General features: G+C 33.1%; 1 protein-coding gene across 1 annotated transcript in view; it reads left to right on the plus strand.

Annotated features, from left to right (window-relative positions):
- Positions 1-19573, plus strand: part of LOC123551385 (glutamate receptor ionotropic, kainate 1-like) — a 135754-nt gene that overhangs the window by 111347 nt on the left and 4834 nt on the right. Inside the window, exons 2-12 of the mRNA XM_053542115.1 lie at positions 2830-2985; positions 3540-3794; positions 4621-4799; positions 7742-7795; positions 9253-9405; positions 10814-10915; positions 11487-11588; positions 12242-12454; positions 15009-15569; positions 16864-17092; positions 19254-19513. Coding sequence (XP_053398090.1) covers positions 2830-2985; positions 3540-3794; positions 4621-4799; positions 7742-7795; positions 9253-9405; positions 10814-10915; positions 11487-11588; positions 12242-12454; positions 15009-15569; positions 16864-17092; positions 19254-19513 — 2264 coding nt within the window. The remainder of the gene's footprint in view (positions 1-2829; positions 2986-3539; positions 3795-4620; positions 4800-7741; positions 7796-9252; positions 9406-10813; positions 10916-11486; positions 11589-12241; positions 12455-15008; positions 15570-16863; positions 17093-19253; positions 19514-19573) is intronic.

Here is a 19573-nt window from a genome sequence, read left to right on the forward strand (position 1 = left end):
ACTTAAAGATCCATTGGCGGCACTCATACTTTGTGTGAATGCAGGTAAAAGAAATAAATCTTAAACGGGTTTGATAGATAGACATCGTAATACAACGGAATAACCTTAAATATTGTATAACTGGTAAGTTTTACACTCTCTCTGTCTCTCCTTTAAATCATACCAACAATTATTGTTAAAGACAAAGGCAAAATCTTTTTATTTTAATCTGCGGCCAGCAGATGCTTATTCTTACGCTCTAGTTTTCGTATTCGCATCTATAAAAAGATCCTCTGGGAGAATAGAATAAAAACAAGACAAGAAGCTGTCATTGAGCGTTTCTTGATAACTAGCAAAGTTTACTTGTTGTTAGGCAACTTCAGTCTGTAGCTACATTTTGTATTTCATATCTAAAATTCATATCGGAGAAACGCTGACTTTTATTTTGATCTGATCAGTCTTAAGGAATTACTTAGTTAAACTCAATCAATCGTTATTGCTAAAACATTCAGAAAATCCTGCATCTAATACCGCATTTCCAGATGCATGATAAAGTTTATTGGGTAATTCTGTGTGACAAGATGGTTCAAAATGTGTATTAAGTTGGCCTTACAGCGACATTTGTATTGTCTACATAAAGTAAGTCAATACTTTGGGTTGTGGAACAATTCATTTTTGTCATTCTCGCATTGAACGCAAGTTTGGAAAAATCGGTAGCGTAATATATTTATAGTTACCATAGAAAGTTCTGAGACAAATAAGAAGATACAAAATAAAGTACAATAGATTTACTAGAATCAGTGACGGTTTCATTGTGTTATAATGTTTAAAAATAAACAGCTGCCTTATTTGGTAAATTGATGCAATAGTCTAAATGCCAACATTTAATTACTTTTCAAGAAAAAGATAATACCAATTTCGGAAACTGCAAAGTCTATAATCAACGGGGACAAAAATGAGAGGTAATTTAAAGTCTGCACGAAATACAGCACATATTGAGCTTCTATTGTTGCATTGAGATTGCAAAAGAAACATGCATTATAAAACCGCTATATTTGTTCCATGTCTAAAGTGATTAGGACATCCTCCAGACCAGTCCAAGTGTAATTCAGTTAAAGTTTCCCGGATACCTAAATACACACAAATAAAACTGATGGTAATCAAATTTAAATGACAAAATTACCTCTTTCTAGAGAACTTTTCGTTCACTGTAGTTGGATACTGTTCAGAATGTGTATACATAGCTATGGAAGGAGATCGTACAAACAAAATTTGCTCAGCTTAACATTGTATACTTTTGTAGAAAATTTACAGATATGTAACTGATGTGGTTCTCATTTTACTCAATTTAAACTCTAGCCAGTGCATACATTAAACCGATATAAACATAATGTTTGAGGTATGTTGTTTTATAATTGCGTCATACAACTTCAGATTGATGTCTATGCGACTTTATGCCATAATACTCAACAATTATTTCTTTAAACCGTGTAGATCAGCAAATCGTATATAAAGAGATGTATGGAACCAAATCGAGAGAAGCTATGTTTGAGTCTTGAGATTTAAAATGATGCGTTAAATCACACAGTGTCTATAGCCAAAGTTATCAGCCGCTCGAATGGTCAGACCCTCACATGCAGGCAGTTTAAGTGTGTCAAATACCTAGAACTTGCCGTTCGATACTTTGAAACAAATGTTGATAGTACTGGAATTCCAATGCATTCTGTGCACGATACGTCGTAGTTTAATCAATCCTTTAATCTTGCCCTTTTAAAAACTCTTATACCGATATAGACACAAGAATAACACTTTTAGACATCTGCATTAGGTATATATTTATTTGTATGACAAAACAGACAATCGAATGTTTACTGCAAATTTAGTATTTTTTCGATGTAGGTATTTAGTTAGGCATGCTGTAAAATTGCCAATCACTTACCAAAGAGCACACTTTAATTTTAAGGCATTATTTAATGAGTGATCGAAGGCAGACAACATAACGGAACCTTTAAGCTGTATGATATCATTTGACATGATAGCAATGTTGTTGTATAGCATGGCTGTGTATTTCTACAAGAAATGGGTCTATTCTGTTTGCAATCATAATACGTTACATGTATTAGTTCAATAATGCATATTGTCAAAATCCTAGAAAGTATAAAAACATAAAAAATGAATAATTTGTGCAATATTTGTATTTCGTTGATAGATTGTTTAGCAAGTTTGATCGTCTTTTTAGTATCAGTTAGGGTGCAAAATATTTACACATTTTCTATTAGCAATTGAAGCCTATTCTCAAATATATTAGCATGCTGTTTACCTCGGTCTAGGAGGAACATATTCAGAAATATCTTCTAAACCCCAGCTGGGTAGCTTATGAACAGGAATAGATCGGTCTTTTTAACAAATTGGCTCCCCAATAACTTTTCGGGCGGATGCGAATATCTTCCTGCTGTTAATATCCTTTGTTTTATATAAAACGAGTAAGCTTACACTACATTTTTGTATACAGTTACTAAATGACTTTTCGGCTAATTATATAGTTTTGACCATTATTGACTGGCAAGCCATTAAATAAGAGTGTTATAACATGACGTCAAAACATAATTTTCATTTTTTATTTTTGCCTTACAAGTCCAATACACGGTTTATGACCGGTTTATGAAAAAAAAACATATATTTGCCGGCGGTTTAGATAAGAGAGTTATGTAATAGTTAATGTTTGCCGGCGGTTTAGATAAGAGAGTTATGTAATACTTAATGAATTTGCCGGCGGTTTAGATAGAGAGTTAAGTAATAGTTAATGATAGTTTCCATTTGTTTCTAATGATAACAATGATTTCTTTTCAGGTGGTCTTTTTGGGGACGATGAGCAGGAGAATCTTATCAATGCCTTTAAGTACGGTGTATACAAGGTCACTCATGAGCGACTTCTTCCAAAGCTTCAGCTGCTTGATGATATCCAACGCCTTCCTGTAAATAATAGATTTGAAGCTTCAAGAAAAGGTAAGCCCAATATGTTCATATTTACCTTATTTAATTCCAGATAATCTTACTCTGAGTTTGAAGAAAAATAAAGAGTTCTGATTAATATTGAAGACAGTCAATATCTAAACGAGATAAACAGGTCCAACAGTATTTTTATAGAATAATGCTGATCTTCATTTAATCTTAAAATAATTGAGATCGTACACATTCCTTTTATTTTCTCATACACTTCAATATTTGATTGATTTAACCAAATATGGATACAATTCCGGCAGAAATGGGATATGACAGAATTTGTGCTGTTTATTCAAGAAGTAGCTCGTTAAAAGTAACGGTCCTTTCTTTTCATTTGCGCACCATCAAAGTTAAATCTGCCTACATTTATAAATTCATACTTATCAATTATTGTCCAGTAATGATATCTTATTGTTTTGCATAAGGTGTTTCTTGTATGCCTGGACACAAAGTCCATCAGTAGAAAATCGTAAAGCAATAAAAGACCAAACCAGGGCTCGAAAGGATTAATAAATGCAAAACAATGAAGTAATGATGATTGTTTTGCATACTTTCAGTCTGTGATCAGCTAGCACAACACATTATATGCACATTTGGCCCATTGAATCAAGACGTTGCTGCTTTTACAGGCTCGGCTTGTTCGAGCCTCCATATTCCACACATCGAGACGCGGGTAGACGCAAGCACCATTCCACCATCGCCATATACAATCAACATTCATCCAGATACAGAGCTGCTCTCGAGAGCCGTTCTGGATGTCATCAAAGGTTTCGGCTGGACCGAAATGCTCATTCTTTACAGCAGTCATATAGGTAAGTATCTTCTGGTTGTTCAATTGAACTTTTCCTAGACATAGCTTTCGGTGAAATATACAAGGTTAACTGAACAGCTGAGAAGGTCATTCCTTATGGCGGCTACATGTATCTGACAAGTGAAAGACTTCGCTCAAAAGTCAGAGGGCCTGAATGAGTTCGATTGATATACCGCATAGATTTTAAAAATGTTTTTGTATTTACAAAATTTAAGTAGTAACTATATTGTCAATAAGACAGGCCTTTTGGATATTTAGTTATTGTCTAATAATGCATGAAACGTATTCAGTGGAAACCACCGATGCCAGGAGAATATATCTAATGTAAGAGAATCTTCCTCAGTTATTGTATTTCTTCTAAAATGTATAAATTTCGTAGATGAAATATAGTCTATGCAAGTTGTTAAGCGGTTAAACGTTATTTACATGTTTTCAGAAGGACAAACAAATGTAGCAATCTGTATCATTAAAAAATAATTTATTACAACTATATGATTGCATTTTAAGACTGAAAAATTAAATCTTATCCTTTGTTCACGCAGATCACTCTTTCGTGCCTGTCAACAGTATTTCAAATAAAAGTACGTGGACTAGTTCCAATTTTCAAGAAGGATGCATACCAATATATTTAATCATTAGCTCAGAACCAATTATTCCTTTATTGTGTTAATTTTCCAGTTTTTATAGAACAGTTACTTACACAATAAGAAGAACCCAACTGAAATGCTATATTTGATAAATTTATAGTAGAAATTTTGTCATATAAATAAAATTTACAACCATGCGATGATTTATCAAGCATACTGTATGGAATTTAATTTTTTCAGGTTTATTAAAAGTTCAGTCTTTAATTCGTGCTACAAATGAGACATCGGACATGTCCGTAATTGTCCGACAGGCAGATCTTCGGAACATGCGGGCAGTTCTGAAAGAAGCCAAAAAGAAGCACTGGCGTCATATCATTGCAGAACTTAACATCACAGAAACTACAGTCTTCTTAAAGATGGTAATATTTTATGTTTTAAATTGCGATTTATTTTAACGGTAAAATACTACTTACACACGCGTCAGATTGGCTTAGAAAATATTCAGTAACAATAGAAGTTATATAATATTTAATAACTTCTGTAACAAGATCCTTTGGGAGAATAGAACTCAACCAAGTAAACTGATAGCAGACTCGTTTGGAAAAAATATGTTTATGAGCGGGAAAGAAATCTGCCACACCCCACATAGCCCTAACATCGGCTTAAGGGGAATTCTATTATACAAACACATTGAATGGACTCCATGATCTCAACAGAGCAGACTTTAACACGACGTAGTCAAAGCCTTTGATTTGTACCTTAAATAGATATATTGTAACTGCTACCGAAAGGCAATGTGAATGTGGTAAACGTGGTTGTGTGCAGTTTGAAATCCTAAATAAACTTTAGAGGAGTCCTTACTAGTAGTGTATTACGGACATCTTTTGTTGATATAAAGTGTTATTTATAAAATTGAAATCAGGTTAAGTTGAGTATTTTCATTTAGGCCGTTCTAAGTTGTGCATGTATAACAAGAATAAATATACGCTAACGTTAAGAAAAACTTAATAGTAAATTGTATGCAAATTATATACAAACATTCCAAAGGATCTTCACATCAAGTTATAATAACACATTTGACTGGTTAATAGTATATTACTGTTATCAATTCTGGTTGATGTCCAAAGAACATGATGTAGGTTTAATGTACAGCGTAAAATACGTTTAAATTGTACTTAAGTCTACAGTTTGATAACTAATATTAAGTAGAATTTAGATACTCATTTATTCCCTCAATATTCTAATTTTTCATTTATGTAGACGGAAAGAGAATATAATTCCCATCATGGTCATTTATAGGATTCAAAAGTGACAAAATGTTACATAAGAAGCACGTTTCATAGCTATTTCAAGCTTAATTTATGTAAAACTACTTATATAACTGCTCACGTCAAGTCTGAAAATCAAGAAATAAGTAATTCAAACTTGTAACAAAATATGTTAAAAAGGTCCTTATGAAACAACTGGGCTTTAGTTAGTAACGTTATTTCTATACTGTATATGCCACATGTGAATATTGAAGACTTAACACATGCAAGAAGGTCATTGTCCTATTTACCCTAAGCTGCGTGTATAATTACAAAATGTCGCTATCATAAATGCGTAATTTGAATACTGTATTACACTTCTACAACAAGGTCAGTCACAATTTGACTAGTAGTTGGATGAGTCTTTCAAATTTATAACATAGTGAGGGTATGTGTGCGTAGGATTAAAGTCCCTAATGGACGTTTTGTTACTTACCTTTCTGTAGCAATGCTTTTCTATGTGTGTGTATTGTCCTTATTTCTAAATGTATGTAGATACCAGTTTTAGAACGTGACTAGTCATGATATCTTTGCAGCAGGTTTAAAATCAAATGGAAAAATGAAATTATTGGTTGTATTTTTCTGTCACTACTTTTTCAATAATAAGTATTTGTGTCTAGTATCAAAGCGTTCAATTTTGTTTATGTAACGATCAAACTTACCTCTGGAATATCATTGAAAGGTTTAATTTTATCTGGATGATTAAATACTATTGTTTTATATAAAATACATGTCGCAGTTTATATTGTGTTTACATTTCTGTTCTTTTCATAAAGACGAATGAGGTATACAATTATGTGAAAATATAACCAACATTATAGTACCTTAGTAATTTTTCTGTAGTCACAACGTTTTTTCGTGTTTTAGCTTTTTACATGTAGGTAGAAGGATAACTTAGTTTAGCAGTGATGAAAATCATAAACGGCTATAAAAATTTCATTCTGGCTTTTGGATAATGTAAATACAAAGGATTTACTAATACTGTCTATTTAAAAATGGAAACTTGGAAAATGTCTTTTCAGTTAAAGTTTGCCATCTTGTCATGTCGGTGAACGCTTTGATATCATATGTGTAACACATATGTCATACCAAATAAATTATGGCCGATAATGCATGTGTTTTAAGCGTTCTGACGGATTTGTAAAACCAAACATGCTCAAATATATCCATTTTGTTTTTAAATTTTATTATTAAAATATGCAGATACTAGTAAACACGCTGGCAGTAATAAATTTATATGCATGAATCATGTGTGTCAGTCAAACACAATGAATATTACTAAATTAATGCACTTTGGATATTGGTCAAAGGTCCATTAAAGACCATAGTTAATTTGTGAATTTTGTACTTAATTGTGTATTCTGTGTGTCAAAAAGTGTGTACTCGGGTGTTAAGTTTACCTGATGAATAATATAGTAGAGTGCTACAAAACTATTTTGAAAGTCAAGTTAACAAGAAAAATGAAATATAGAAATTGTAGTTTAGTAAGAATTACACTGCAGATGTAAATCAGTGTATTTAAATTTGTACATAAATGATTAGGCAATTTGATAGATAAAAACAAAGTAGTCAGTTCAATTGCAATGTCGAAAGTATGCTTTTAAATGATTTAAATGTATAAATATGTTCTTTTCGAATAAAATTCCTGATATTTCATAACATGAAAAATCACCGGGAGTATCAAAGAATAGTAACTTTGTAATCAACTGCATGCATCAAGCACCAAATTTAAAAATTAGTCTAAAAATAAAGCACATACTGTGAGTTTTATATATGTAGATCTACCAGTCAGAGTTATTAATAATAATTTAATCAAAATGATCTGATCTATTGATTTGAAAATATACATTAAGTCTGTCGATCATTCAAATAAATTTAATCTCTTATATATAAAACAAATACAAAGTACAAGACAGAAACTCGTTTAATCAAATGCGGCTTAATGTATACAGACAAAAAAAAATTGAAAAAGTAATCGCTACTAGATATTGACACACCCGATACCCTGTAGCAAAGACCTAAATAAAATTGATGTTAGTTAATCTCTTCTGCAGGCATTGCAGGAAGGAATGATCGATTCTTATCACCACATCGTCATAAACAACATGGTAAGTTACATATTAATATTAAAATGTGCATTATGGATATATATGTTTGACTTATCATGGTATGATTGTTAAGCAATAATGAATAATATTAATTGACATATGTTCCTCTTAATATTTTACTTGTCGCTTATCAAAAAGCAGAATACAAATATGCGTTCTATAATTTTAAAAGTGTTATAATGCAAATAGTACTGAGCTTCATTTTTATCGGACATATAGTTTTAGTTCCTCTTATTGATTTTTTTAACTTTGTATCGTGGATGGATTTTCAATAACTGCATGAAGTACACATAAAAGTTGGAGATTGCGTATCTATAATTTAATCATACGTCATGATTATAATAGCATATTTTCGTACAATAAGACTTCCAAATCTACTAAGTATACTACTTAAATGAATATATCGTGTTATCCTTATTTTCATTGATCTGTATGGATATAGTTATGTGAGGACCATTGTTGCAAGTCACTCAGACAATTTGTAAAGTAGTTTTTAGATTGATGGGCTTCCCGATTTACTCATCCATTCTGAATTGCGATTAAGATAAAACCAGTGAATTTTACACGGTCTCCGGGGGCTTAAGTACTCAAAGTAAACTTAATCTACTCGAAGTCTTAGTCAATTGTTTTTAAGCATTACTTTGATGACTTTATACGTCATGCTATTATATGTTTCTCATTCCATACTGTAGGACATTGAGTTATTAAGACCTTGTAGACTACAGACACAATTTTGTAGAACGGACAGGTTTTGATTAGTGAGGTTCAACAACGAATTTTAACTCGACATAATCTTCTGAAGATAGGACGATTTAGAGAAAAAACACAGACTCAGAATATTAGGGTGTTCTTTATCGGTAAGAGGTAGGCTTTTTATGATAAACTTGAAAATTATATGGATTTATGTAATATTAATCAATTAGGATATACAATAGAACTTAGAAAAGAAATTGTCCTTTCTTCAACTATAATTGATATTAAGCACACGCCTTGAGTTTAGAAAATTTAAATGATTATGTTGTAGGACATCGGCGATTTTTTTGTATTTACGAAGTTTGGTAATTAGCATAATTGGTCTTAAGTAATACAATAATTTTTAGTAGTGAATATATTACGTCTTTTTTGCCATTGTTATAAGTTAAATTGAGTAAGAATATTGCTTCCAAGCTTATTTGTATGATTATGGACTTAAAATTCTAGTAATTGTATATAGAAATTGCAAACCAACAAACAAAGCACCTTTGTTCGCTTTCTTCTGTTTATATTGTAATAAACGATTTGTCTTTCAGTTTATCATGTTTATAATAAATGTCTATAACTGGTGCTAATGGAAATATTACATGTAGGCGTTGCGTATTTTGTTACTTAATATCCACAGTTTTGTCAAATCTAATTTGCTAGTCTTTTGAATGATCTTTTTATACTTCTTATACAGATGAGTACACATATTTTTTCAGTTCCAGTGTGCACTAATATTCGATGCGGTTTATTTATTCGCCCATGCTTTGAAGGAACTTGAAAAGGGTATGAGTATTACGCCACCAAACAGCACATGTGATGAGGTTAACCCATGGAAAGAAGGACGGACGTTGTACAATTTTCTTAATGCCGTACGTAGCAAACATTTCAGCGCAGAGAGATTTCTTTCTAAAGTCATTTTATTAGCAGTATAAATTAGAAAAGAACTTAATGCGGAGACTTTTACTCGCTTTCCTTGTAATTTTTATCTCTTAGACGAAGCAGTAGATATTTTGTTGCCAATGGAACGGGGTTTAACAATAAAACACAGTGTGAGATAATCTCGCACCGTGTGTTTGACCCCGGTCAAGGACTCCTTTAATTTACTACGCCTTTATGGTGTGTCTGCCTTATTTACGCTATTTTATGCCAAATGTATTAAGTATTTTATACGTTGTGTGAGATAGGAGCGGTACATTTGATGACATCACTGTTATATGACGTCACTGTAACAGTGGTATATGTTTCTCACAATGGGAAATTAGCTACACACTCTGGAAGAAACGGTAACAAAATAAATTTACCATGCCACTTCGTATTTGGACAAATCTCAACCTCAATTGTGATTGTCTTTTCTACAACTAGAGGGCATGGTATATTCACTTTGTCATTTCAAAAATGTTAGTAAGATCGGATTCCTGAAATAAAGCAAACTTTAGACAATACATTTACACAGCTGCTAGAAAGTAAAGCGGCTCAATATGAAACCCATTCCTTAAATCTTTTTAACATTAAGTAAAGAAATTTACTATGCTTGTCAAGCTACAATTAAAGATTATTCATGTATTAAACATGATTAATGAAAGGCATGGCCGGCGTCGTGGCATATTTGTTTGTCTCTTAATATATTCCAATAGTTCAAGTTTCATGTTCAGAACTTTCTGTGTTTTTGTAACAAATATCAAAATATATCGTAGAAAATGTGTAAGGCATTTGACATGTAGGTTAATTATGTCTCCCACCACCCAGTGGTGTGGGAGACATATTGATTTACTCCAGTCTGTGTGTGTGTGTGTGTGTGTGTGTGTGTCTGTCTGTCTGTCTGTCTGTCACAAAGCTTGTCCGCACTCTAAGTCAAACATTTCTCACCCGATCTTCACCAAACTTGAACAAAATGTGTCTGACCATAAGACCTCGGCCAAGTTCGATAACTAGCCAAATCGGCCCAGGCACTTCGAAATTATGACCCTTTGAATTACCGAAAAATCCTCAGAGCGCATGCGTTTTCGTGCACCCAAACCGTACCTTATATTACTTTTATTAGTAGTATAGGGTACGTTTTGGATGCAAGAAAGCGCATGCACAAGTAGTATAGGGTACATTTTGGGTCCAAGAAAGTGCAGACTGACTTACTATTTAGATGATTAGGCAGTTGTGGGAGACATGCGCTTTTCCCAAAAACATCTCTAGCTAAATATAATTATCATGATTTCATAAAAGTTATATATATATATATATCTCATATTACATAATATAAATTATATGAACATTATTAATTAGGTTCAGGTAAACGGTTTAACGGGGCCAATAAGATTAAACCATGGACGGAGACTGAACTTTAAACTGGATATCATGGAGCTAGGAGAGGAAGGCTTGCAGAAGGTAATGCTTCAAATTTGTATTATTAGCAAATTTGATAGGAAAGATAGCAAATAAGTCATCTTGAAGAAAATGTGGTTTTGTTGAAAAAAGAATAAAGATGTATAAAACAAAAGGTTTCTCTTGCTGTACATAGGCAAAGATAGTCAAAGCAAACCGTACTTTATGCTTATAATAAATTGCTGATTTGATTAACACACAGTATTGTACATGTATTTTCTAAATAATATGATTTTAATGTGTCAGTTTAGATAACTAACTAGAAACTTCAGCCTGTAAGGTAATTTGCGAAAGCAATGGTTTATCTTTAGTTCGTTCATAGTACTTGATATTTTCATTTGTGGAATTAAAATTGTCTATCGCAGAATATAAGGTACATTTCAAGCAAAACGTTTCCAGTAAACCAACGTTTATTTTTAAATTAGTTAGTACAAAATGAGACATGAATAGAAGGAAACCGCTATATTTTTTTCACGAAATTTATAAATCTGACAATAATTGATAATCTAGTCAGACATGAAACGAGGCAGACCTGTTTCAGTTTAATGTTCAATTGTGTTTTCTTTCTGTTTAGACAGGAACATGGGCACCGAGTTACGGAGCTAATATTACATTAAGGCGTTTTCAGTCTCCTGGAGTTTTTGGGAACAAAACTTTAAATGTATCTACATTACTGGTATGGCGCTTTATATTTTGCATAAAATAAGAAAATGACATTTTATGAGTCCTTTATGACTCATTGCATTTGTAATGCTGCCGTTGTAATGCTGGTTTATATGATGAATCTTTGCTTAAGGAAACAGAACCATTGTTAATGAACATAGCGTTTAGCATTTTGGGGGAAATGCCGTTTTCAAGGGCAGATAACTCTTTTTCAGTACTGGTGACCTATGACTTTTATTGCATATCTTTGTTTCTTAGATTATTGTCCTTCAGTATCCAAAGTTTAAAGAAATTCTGTTATTGTGAAAAATTTCGCCCATCTCATATACAGAGACTCTAACGTACGCCTTTCAGAGTGTGACCATTCATTGGATACACTATGACACCAAAAGGGTATATTTTTTCTGATAGTCTGTTCTATTTTGTCCAGATATTGAAAATATTGTCTCTGATTACAGAAAAAGCGCAGTCTGTTAATTAGCTGTAAACTTCATCAAAACAGGAAGGAATATTTAGCAAGATTGGAAGTAAGATGGATCGATTGAACGTTGAGATGTTGAGATTAACACAGTGCAAACATATTTATATAACAAAATACGAAATTTGTTGCCGTTTTCGTATATTAACTGGTTACTGTACCTTAATCGTCAATGTTTTTTTTTTCAGGAACCTCCATATGCAATGTTACGCAAAGAAACCGTAAAAGGAAAGCCATTGTCCGGTAATGACCGATACGAAGGTTTCTGTATAGATCTTCTTAGTGAATTAGCAGCGATTGTCGGATTTGAATATACAATAGTTCCCGTACCGGACGGGCGTTATGGAGTTAGAAGCGAGGACGGACATTGGGACGGTATCGTAAGACAGCTTATAGATCGGGTAAGTCACATTTCTTACATTTACAGAGTAACTGTGGGAAGACTGAAATGAAACGAATGTCAAGATGTAAACATTTTAAAGAATGATGTTACAATTTTTTTGTATTTGTTGTTTTACGTTTCTGAAGATAACAACCGTGACATTTAGAGGATGCAGGTAACGACGTTGCCAGAGTAAAGTATATACATTTTGGTTTTAAGCTTAAAATGACCTTTGTTTCTCTTACATCTACGATTGTAAAAGTATATTTCAAAACCTATTAACCTGTCCTTGTGTAAACAAAATAATACATGTAATAAAGTAAAATCGCTAAAACTGTTAATGTCCCAATACCACAGACAAGATACCTGAAATATTGGCCTTCGGCAGCCAAATGAGAATAAAACTTAATTACAGGGAACATTTCATGGACAATATTTCATGTTAAGTTTAATTGTAGATGTTGAAATCAATATAGTAGAATTTCCTATGTCATTTGACTCATGCCAACAACCAATATATCAGTTATGTAATTTTGTGCTTTAACTTGAAAAATTCGACATAGAATGAGACAAATCTTTCAGTAAACGTAGACGCTTTAATTTACTTGATTTTACAAATTTTTTTCAAACAGTCGAAACTTTTAAAATAGCCCATATTCATTTTCAAGCGATAATGAAATGTTTAGAGGGAAGTTTGTTACGGTTGTACTAAACTTGAAACTAAAATTATACATGTAAGGGTATAAAGATGAAATACGAGGATGGGATCAAAAGTAATGCCACTGGCTATTGACAACCGCTAATTTCAGCGCCAGTACAAAATTCACGCCTGGCACGTGTTCCCCGCTGTAATAGCTTTCAATCGACGTATAAACTATACATGTAGACACAATATCTCGCTCACAATTCACATTTGCACAAACCCTACTCGTAGGCGGTTAGGCAAAAAGGTTGGTAAAAGTGTAAAAAATGCGAATGAAATTAGGTCTTACATTAAGACTTGCGTTTCACTCGGAAGAGGTTCAATGGACATTTAAGCTGACATATGTGCTGTTTATGTTGTAATGAAATGTCCTTTTCCACAGTTTGCAGATGGGTTAGGAATTTTTGTGCAGGCGTGGAGTCTGTCAAAAATGCGCCTTAAACTGGTCGACCTAAGTCTGCAAGTAGACCAAAGATTGTTGAAAAAATCAAACAAATAATACTTTCTGACGCAAGATATACTTCTCAGCAGATTGCGGACATGATTGGCATTTCAAAAGCATCTGTGTTGCGCATTCTGCGAAATATTTTGAAATTGAAGAAGAAAAGTGCTAGGTGGGTCCCGCATTTGCTCACTGATGAGCAAAAAACGCACGCGCGTTAAGATGGCACGCAAGCTTTTGAAAAGGTTTCCAAGATACGATCAAAAAACATTTATGAATGTAGTAACAGGTGATGAGACTCGGATACATTTCTTCGAACCGCATCGAAAAATTAGTAACCGAGTATGGCTCACCAAAAATGTCAGAAGGCCTTGCATTGCCAAAAGGATTGCAAGTGTGAAAAAGGTTATGTATGCCATATTTTTCGCTGCTAAAGGTCTCGCCATCCAGGTTCCTGTACCTAAAGGCAAGTCAATGAATGCCAAGTTTTATAAGAAAAAATGTTCTTAAAAAGCTTCTCAAGTATTTCCAGAAACGTCGACCAAAGACGGGTATCCGAGGCATCCATTTGTTACATGACAACGCCTCGAGTCACAAGGCTGGGATTGTGACGTCGTTTTTTGAATGAACAGGGAGTATATGTTCTAGAACACCCACTCTATTCTCCGGATCTAGCCCACTGTGACTTTTCCTTTTCCCTCGTCTCAAGAGAAAGCTTGCAGGCAGAAAATATACATCCCGCCAAAAGTTGGGGGCCCCCATATTTAACCTGTTTAGTGATATACCTGAAAAAGACTATCAGAAAGCTTTTAAGGATTGGATTAAAAGATTGAGACGTTGTGTATCTGTCAAAGGAGATTACTTTGAAGGTTTGAAATAAAGATTTTCTTAATCCAACCTTTAGTTGCCATTTAATTCCATTGGTTGCATTACTTTTGATCCCACCCTCGTATAAATAATTATTGGGGGTTTTGTTTGGTTCACATAAAGAATTCTTCGCCCGGTTTGAAGTCAGCGACTTTAACCACTCGGCCATTTAGTCCACTGCATAAATAAGTAAAATATTCAAGTTAAAGTTTTGCCTGCATGCACGCATTTCAATACTTAAAATATGTGATTGTATTGTTGCAATACTTAGCTATATCCAGAATGTAAAATGATCAGAAACATGGATAAAAACAGGGAGAAATGTACTTGATGAGTGTTTCAAATTAACTATATATAGCTATTCTCTCTCCAAATCAGCTTATGCCAGTTTCTGTTGTGATAGATATGTTTATTCTATAGAGAGCTGATTTGGAACACTCCTCAAGACTTACTAAATTCCTTCTTATAAATAAATTGTTACTTGCAACGTCTATCTTTCTTTTGAAACTGACCGTCTCTTAACATGTCCAGTTACCAAATGTATATTTTTTTCTTTTGCAGAAAGTCGATTTGGCAGTAGCTGCGCTTACGATAAGTTATGAGAGGGAACAATATATTGACTTCACAAAACCATTCCTTAATCTTGGTATAAGTATACTTTTCAAAATGCCAAAACGCGAAAAGCCCGGATTATTTTCTTTCATGAATCCATTAGCCATAGAAATATGGATATACATAGTTGCCGCATATTTCATTGTCAGTGTGACTATATTCGTACTCGCTAGATTTAGTCCGTATGAATGGTACAATCCACATCCGTGTAACCCAGAAACAGACACTGTAGAGAACACGTTTACGTTATCCAACAGTCTTTGGTTTTGTGTGGGGACTTTAATGCAGCAAGGATCAGATATCAATCCGCGAGCTGTTTCCACGAGGATTGTGGGAAGCACGTGGTGGCTTTTCACTCTTATCATCATATCATCATACACTGCAAATCTTGCAGCATTCTTGACAGTAGAAAGAATGGTTTCGCCTATAGAAAGTGCAGAAGATCTCGCTAAACAAACAGATATATCATATGGGACACTGTCCGGAGGGTCTACAATGTCTTTCTTTAGGGTAATTACTTATTGTTATAATTATTGTTATTATAATGATGATTATTATTATTATTACATTTGTATTATTATTATTATTATTATTATCAGTAGTAGTAGAAGTAGTAGTAGTAGTAGTATTTATGTTTGGTTATTTTGCATGTGTTTGCAACACAAAACTTGTTTTTTGTAAATATTTACCTTTTTCCTATTCTCCGCCCTCCAAAGCCAACCCCTAACCTAAAACCCCCAAACAAAGACAAAAGAAAAGAGCTTTTATATGCAAAAAGTTGTAATGCGTCGCTGAAAACAAAACAACTTCTATCTAATGCTTAGCTTTTTCTGCATTTCTGTAGAGGAAATTTGAGTATTCAACACAATACGTGGCCGTCCACTTCAAGTTTTCCGCATGCTTTCTATTGTTCAGTTCATTGACTTTAAGCAAATCCGTCACACATTTTCGACTTTTACAGACATAAGTAGATATTCAATTTAGATCTCTTTCTAACGAACACTATTTTGAATCTGGCTGGTCCAGCGGAATGTTTTTATTTCGAAACTGGGGTAGACCTAATTTTACACTCTTTAAAGTATTAGTCCTTTTAATGGGTATGAACATATAACAGAATTTCGCTTAAGTTATCAGAGCTGTGATGAGTGTTGGGTGTTACATTTAGTATTAGCTCTAGTGCGCAGACTCTAAGAAATCATTATAAAGTTACTTGGTAACGTTTCTGGCTTCAGAAAGATCCTCCTAGATTCATTTACTTTTGGTAATAATTTTGTTCTTTCAAATCTCAGGTACCCCTTACTACGAATATAGAGAAGTAGCTTCCAGTTGTGTGTAAAACACGTTCAATGTCAATGATTTTTTAATATTTGAATTGCAAATATTTAGAAATACATTTGTGTGCTTTACGGGCTTGATAGGTTTTCAAATACATTAGTATTCGATATAATTACCGATGAATTTACATAGAAAACAATCATGCAACATCTGTATGGTACAGCTAAAGGCAGTATAAATGAATAATTTCAGATGCATAACTTTTCAATTACAATGTGAAATCTGACATTTTAACAATTGTGACAAGGAATGATTGTTCTGTCAGCGTGCATGTAACGCATTAAACACATTTTGCACATAACAAAGAGGAACACATCTGACGTGTAACAATCTTTTTAAAATGTGTTAGATTCCACTTTTTTGATTTCTAAAGGATTGTGAATAACTTTTTCTACGAAGTTCAGCAGGTTGATTGTTTTGTTTGCAAGGCCGAAGAACTTTCTGTTAAATATTCATACTGCTTTTACAGGATTCCAATATCGAAACATATCAGAGAATGTGGAACTACATGGAAAACAAAGATGACCCAAGTCCATTTACAAAGGACGTACAAGAAGGGGTTACTCGCGTGATGAAGGGAGGATACGCCTTCTTAATGGAGTCCACCACTATTCAATACATCACGCAAAGGAACTGCAATCTAATGCAAGTGGGCGGCTTGTTGGATTCGAAAGGTTATGGAATAGCGACTCCCATGGGTAAGATATAATGTGCCAATTTTGTAACTATTACTTAATAAGTTACTGTTTGCCTTAGCGTTTTAGCTGTTAAGATCAGCCCCTTCGCAGTAGCCCGTCTTTAAAAGTATTCAAAAGGTTTTATTAAATATTTATACAATGACAGCATATATTGAGAGAAATCGCATATTGAATGATCTTCCTTTATTACATTTAGTTTTCGGACCATTACTGTAAAGAGCTAGAAGGATTTTTGTTCAAACAGCAAACACATTTTAAGAAAATGTGCCGCAAGCACTTACTGACTTTTTTATCAGAAATATAAGTTTAATATTTTAATATCAATCCTCATTATTTGGTAGACTATTTTCACATAATACTTAGGATCACATGACAAAGTCCTGTCGAGGAGAATCCATCGTTTCCGAGGATAGCCTTTTTTGCAATGACTTGAACGGCAGTAGGCAACTTGATAATAATTGTACTGTACAAAACACTGTGTTCTCTGAGTACTGATGCTCTAGTTCCGTCGTGTATGACATTGATTTAAAACAAATTAAAACAAAGCTTTCAATTTACAAGGAATTTTGTGTCTGAAACATAATTTGTAGTCTGCTTTATTAATTGCCTTCATCTTTAATTCATATAAATTAAAAGGAATGTCATTTAATACAGCTGCGCCAGCGTATTAGTATATTTCTGTACAATTTTGAAATAAGTTGAACACAACGGCTACTTTTTAAGAGAAGTAACTTTAGAACGGAAAAAGTAAACGCTTAATGTTCGTTATTTGTACATACTTAATACATCACGCAAATACTAACTACCATTTTAAAATAATATACTGAATGTCGATATGTCGATAGGGCATAAAAGCCTGTCAAAAATGCTTGGAGGTTACGCAAAAAGGAACGGAACTGTTGTAGCTTACTCCTCAATCCAGAGACATTACTCTATGTTTGTATATGATGTATATTTGGAAATAATTGCTTTTTAATAGCAAAAATGTTTGGTTTTGGTTACCATGAATAAAGTGAATATTCAACTTTATACCCTTGCAATGATTAGCAATGTTGTAAATATATAACAAAAAGTATGTCTGTAAACTATAATGTCTGTACTATTAAAACACCAACGGCGTTTGTTAGTATTTCCAATAATCATACAAGAAATGTGTCTAACTTCATGATTATATTTGAAAATTTTAGTGTTTCAGACGTTCCGAGCAGTTTGTTTGTTATATATTAGCTTACTTAAATTAATACCGTTTCATTTGTGAGATTTTAGAACGTCCTTATTATTAATATATTTGTGATTACAATGTAGAAATCCATCTACCATTTCCGTGAAGCAGTGATAATATGACATAGAAACTTAATGCCCCTGCCTCTTGGAGACTATCTATAGGTGAATGCATTATGCCGTTTTATTGATTTGACCACCGCAACGTAACATAACTTTAGAATATTCTGTATAACAAATATAAAAACAGTACAGAATGCTTTCCAGATGAAATATTTGTTAGCACTACGGCTTGTCAAATCAGTCATTATCAAATATGAATAGAAAATACATTTAAACAACGTTGATATTTCAACATTTAAGAAATGGAAACATATTTACAACTTTGATCAATCCGCCAAGAGAGTAAACTTGAATGTTCGTTTTGTTTATGTCCATTAAAACAAATATTTTTGACTTAAGTTAAACACCTTTATATCGTATGACAAGAAATTATTATTTAATTCATTTGACTTCTTGTGATTTATCGCTGGTAGAAAATGGTCGATGTGTGCGACTAATTTCGAAATATCAAGGGTTGTATTAGTAAATTGTCACAGCTGTATCTGAACTTTCTTTTGACATTTTCTATATGACGTATTTAGTATACCTCTAAAATGTATTCCTTAGTTATAGACTGCGATAACCTTATCTTAATTGATAGTTTTAAGACTGACATGACGTTTTAGATTGCAATTAATTTGCATGAAATCATTTATAATAATAATTAGTTACCATTTAGCCTCCAGAAATGTGTCTTGATTGAATTTAATTTTGCTATGTAGAAAGTAATTATATTTAATGAAAACTTGACTTTCAGTTCAACTGTGAATTGTGAACACTGACACAACACACATGCATTACAATTAACATGTTTAAATATTTTGTTTTAATTTTGAAGATTCGCCTTTAAAAGACAAACTTTCCATGGCAATACTTAACCTACAAGAGGATGGAAAAATTCAAATGCTGTATAACAAATGGTGGAAGAGTACTGGGCAGTGCAACGTCAATGACAAAAAAGAATCTAAAGCTAGCTCTCTCGGTGTTGAGAACGTCGGCGGAATATTCGTTTTCCTTATCGGTGGATTATCTTTGGCCGTCGTAATAGCATTCATTGAGTTTGTTTGGAACTCAAAAACAAACGCCAATGAGGACAAGGTTAGCTTTTTGTTTGTTTGTTTAGCTTTTTCACTTCGCGAGATGAAAAGGACAATCCTA

Source organism: Mercenaria mercenaria, chromosome 4, assembly GCF_021730395.1.
Source record: "Mercenaria mercenaria strain notata chromosome 4, MADL_Memer_1, whole genome shotgun sequence".
NCBI lineage: Eukaryota > Metazoa > Mollusca > Bivalvia > Venerida > Veneridae > Mercenaria > Mercenaria mercenaria.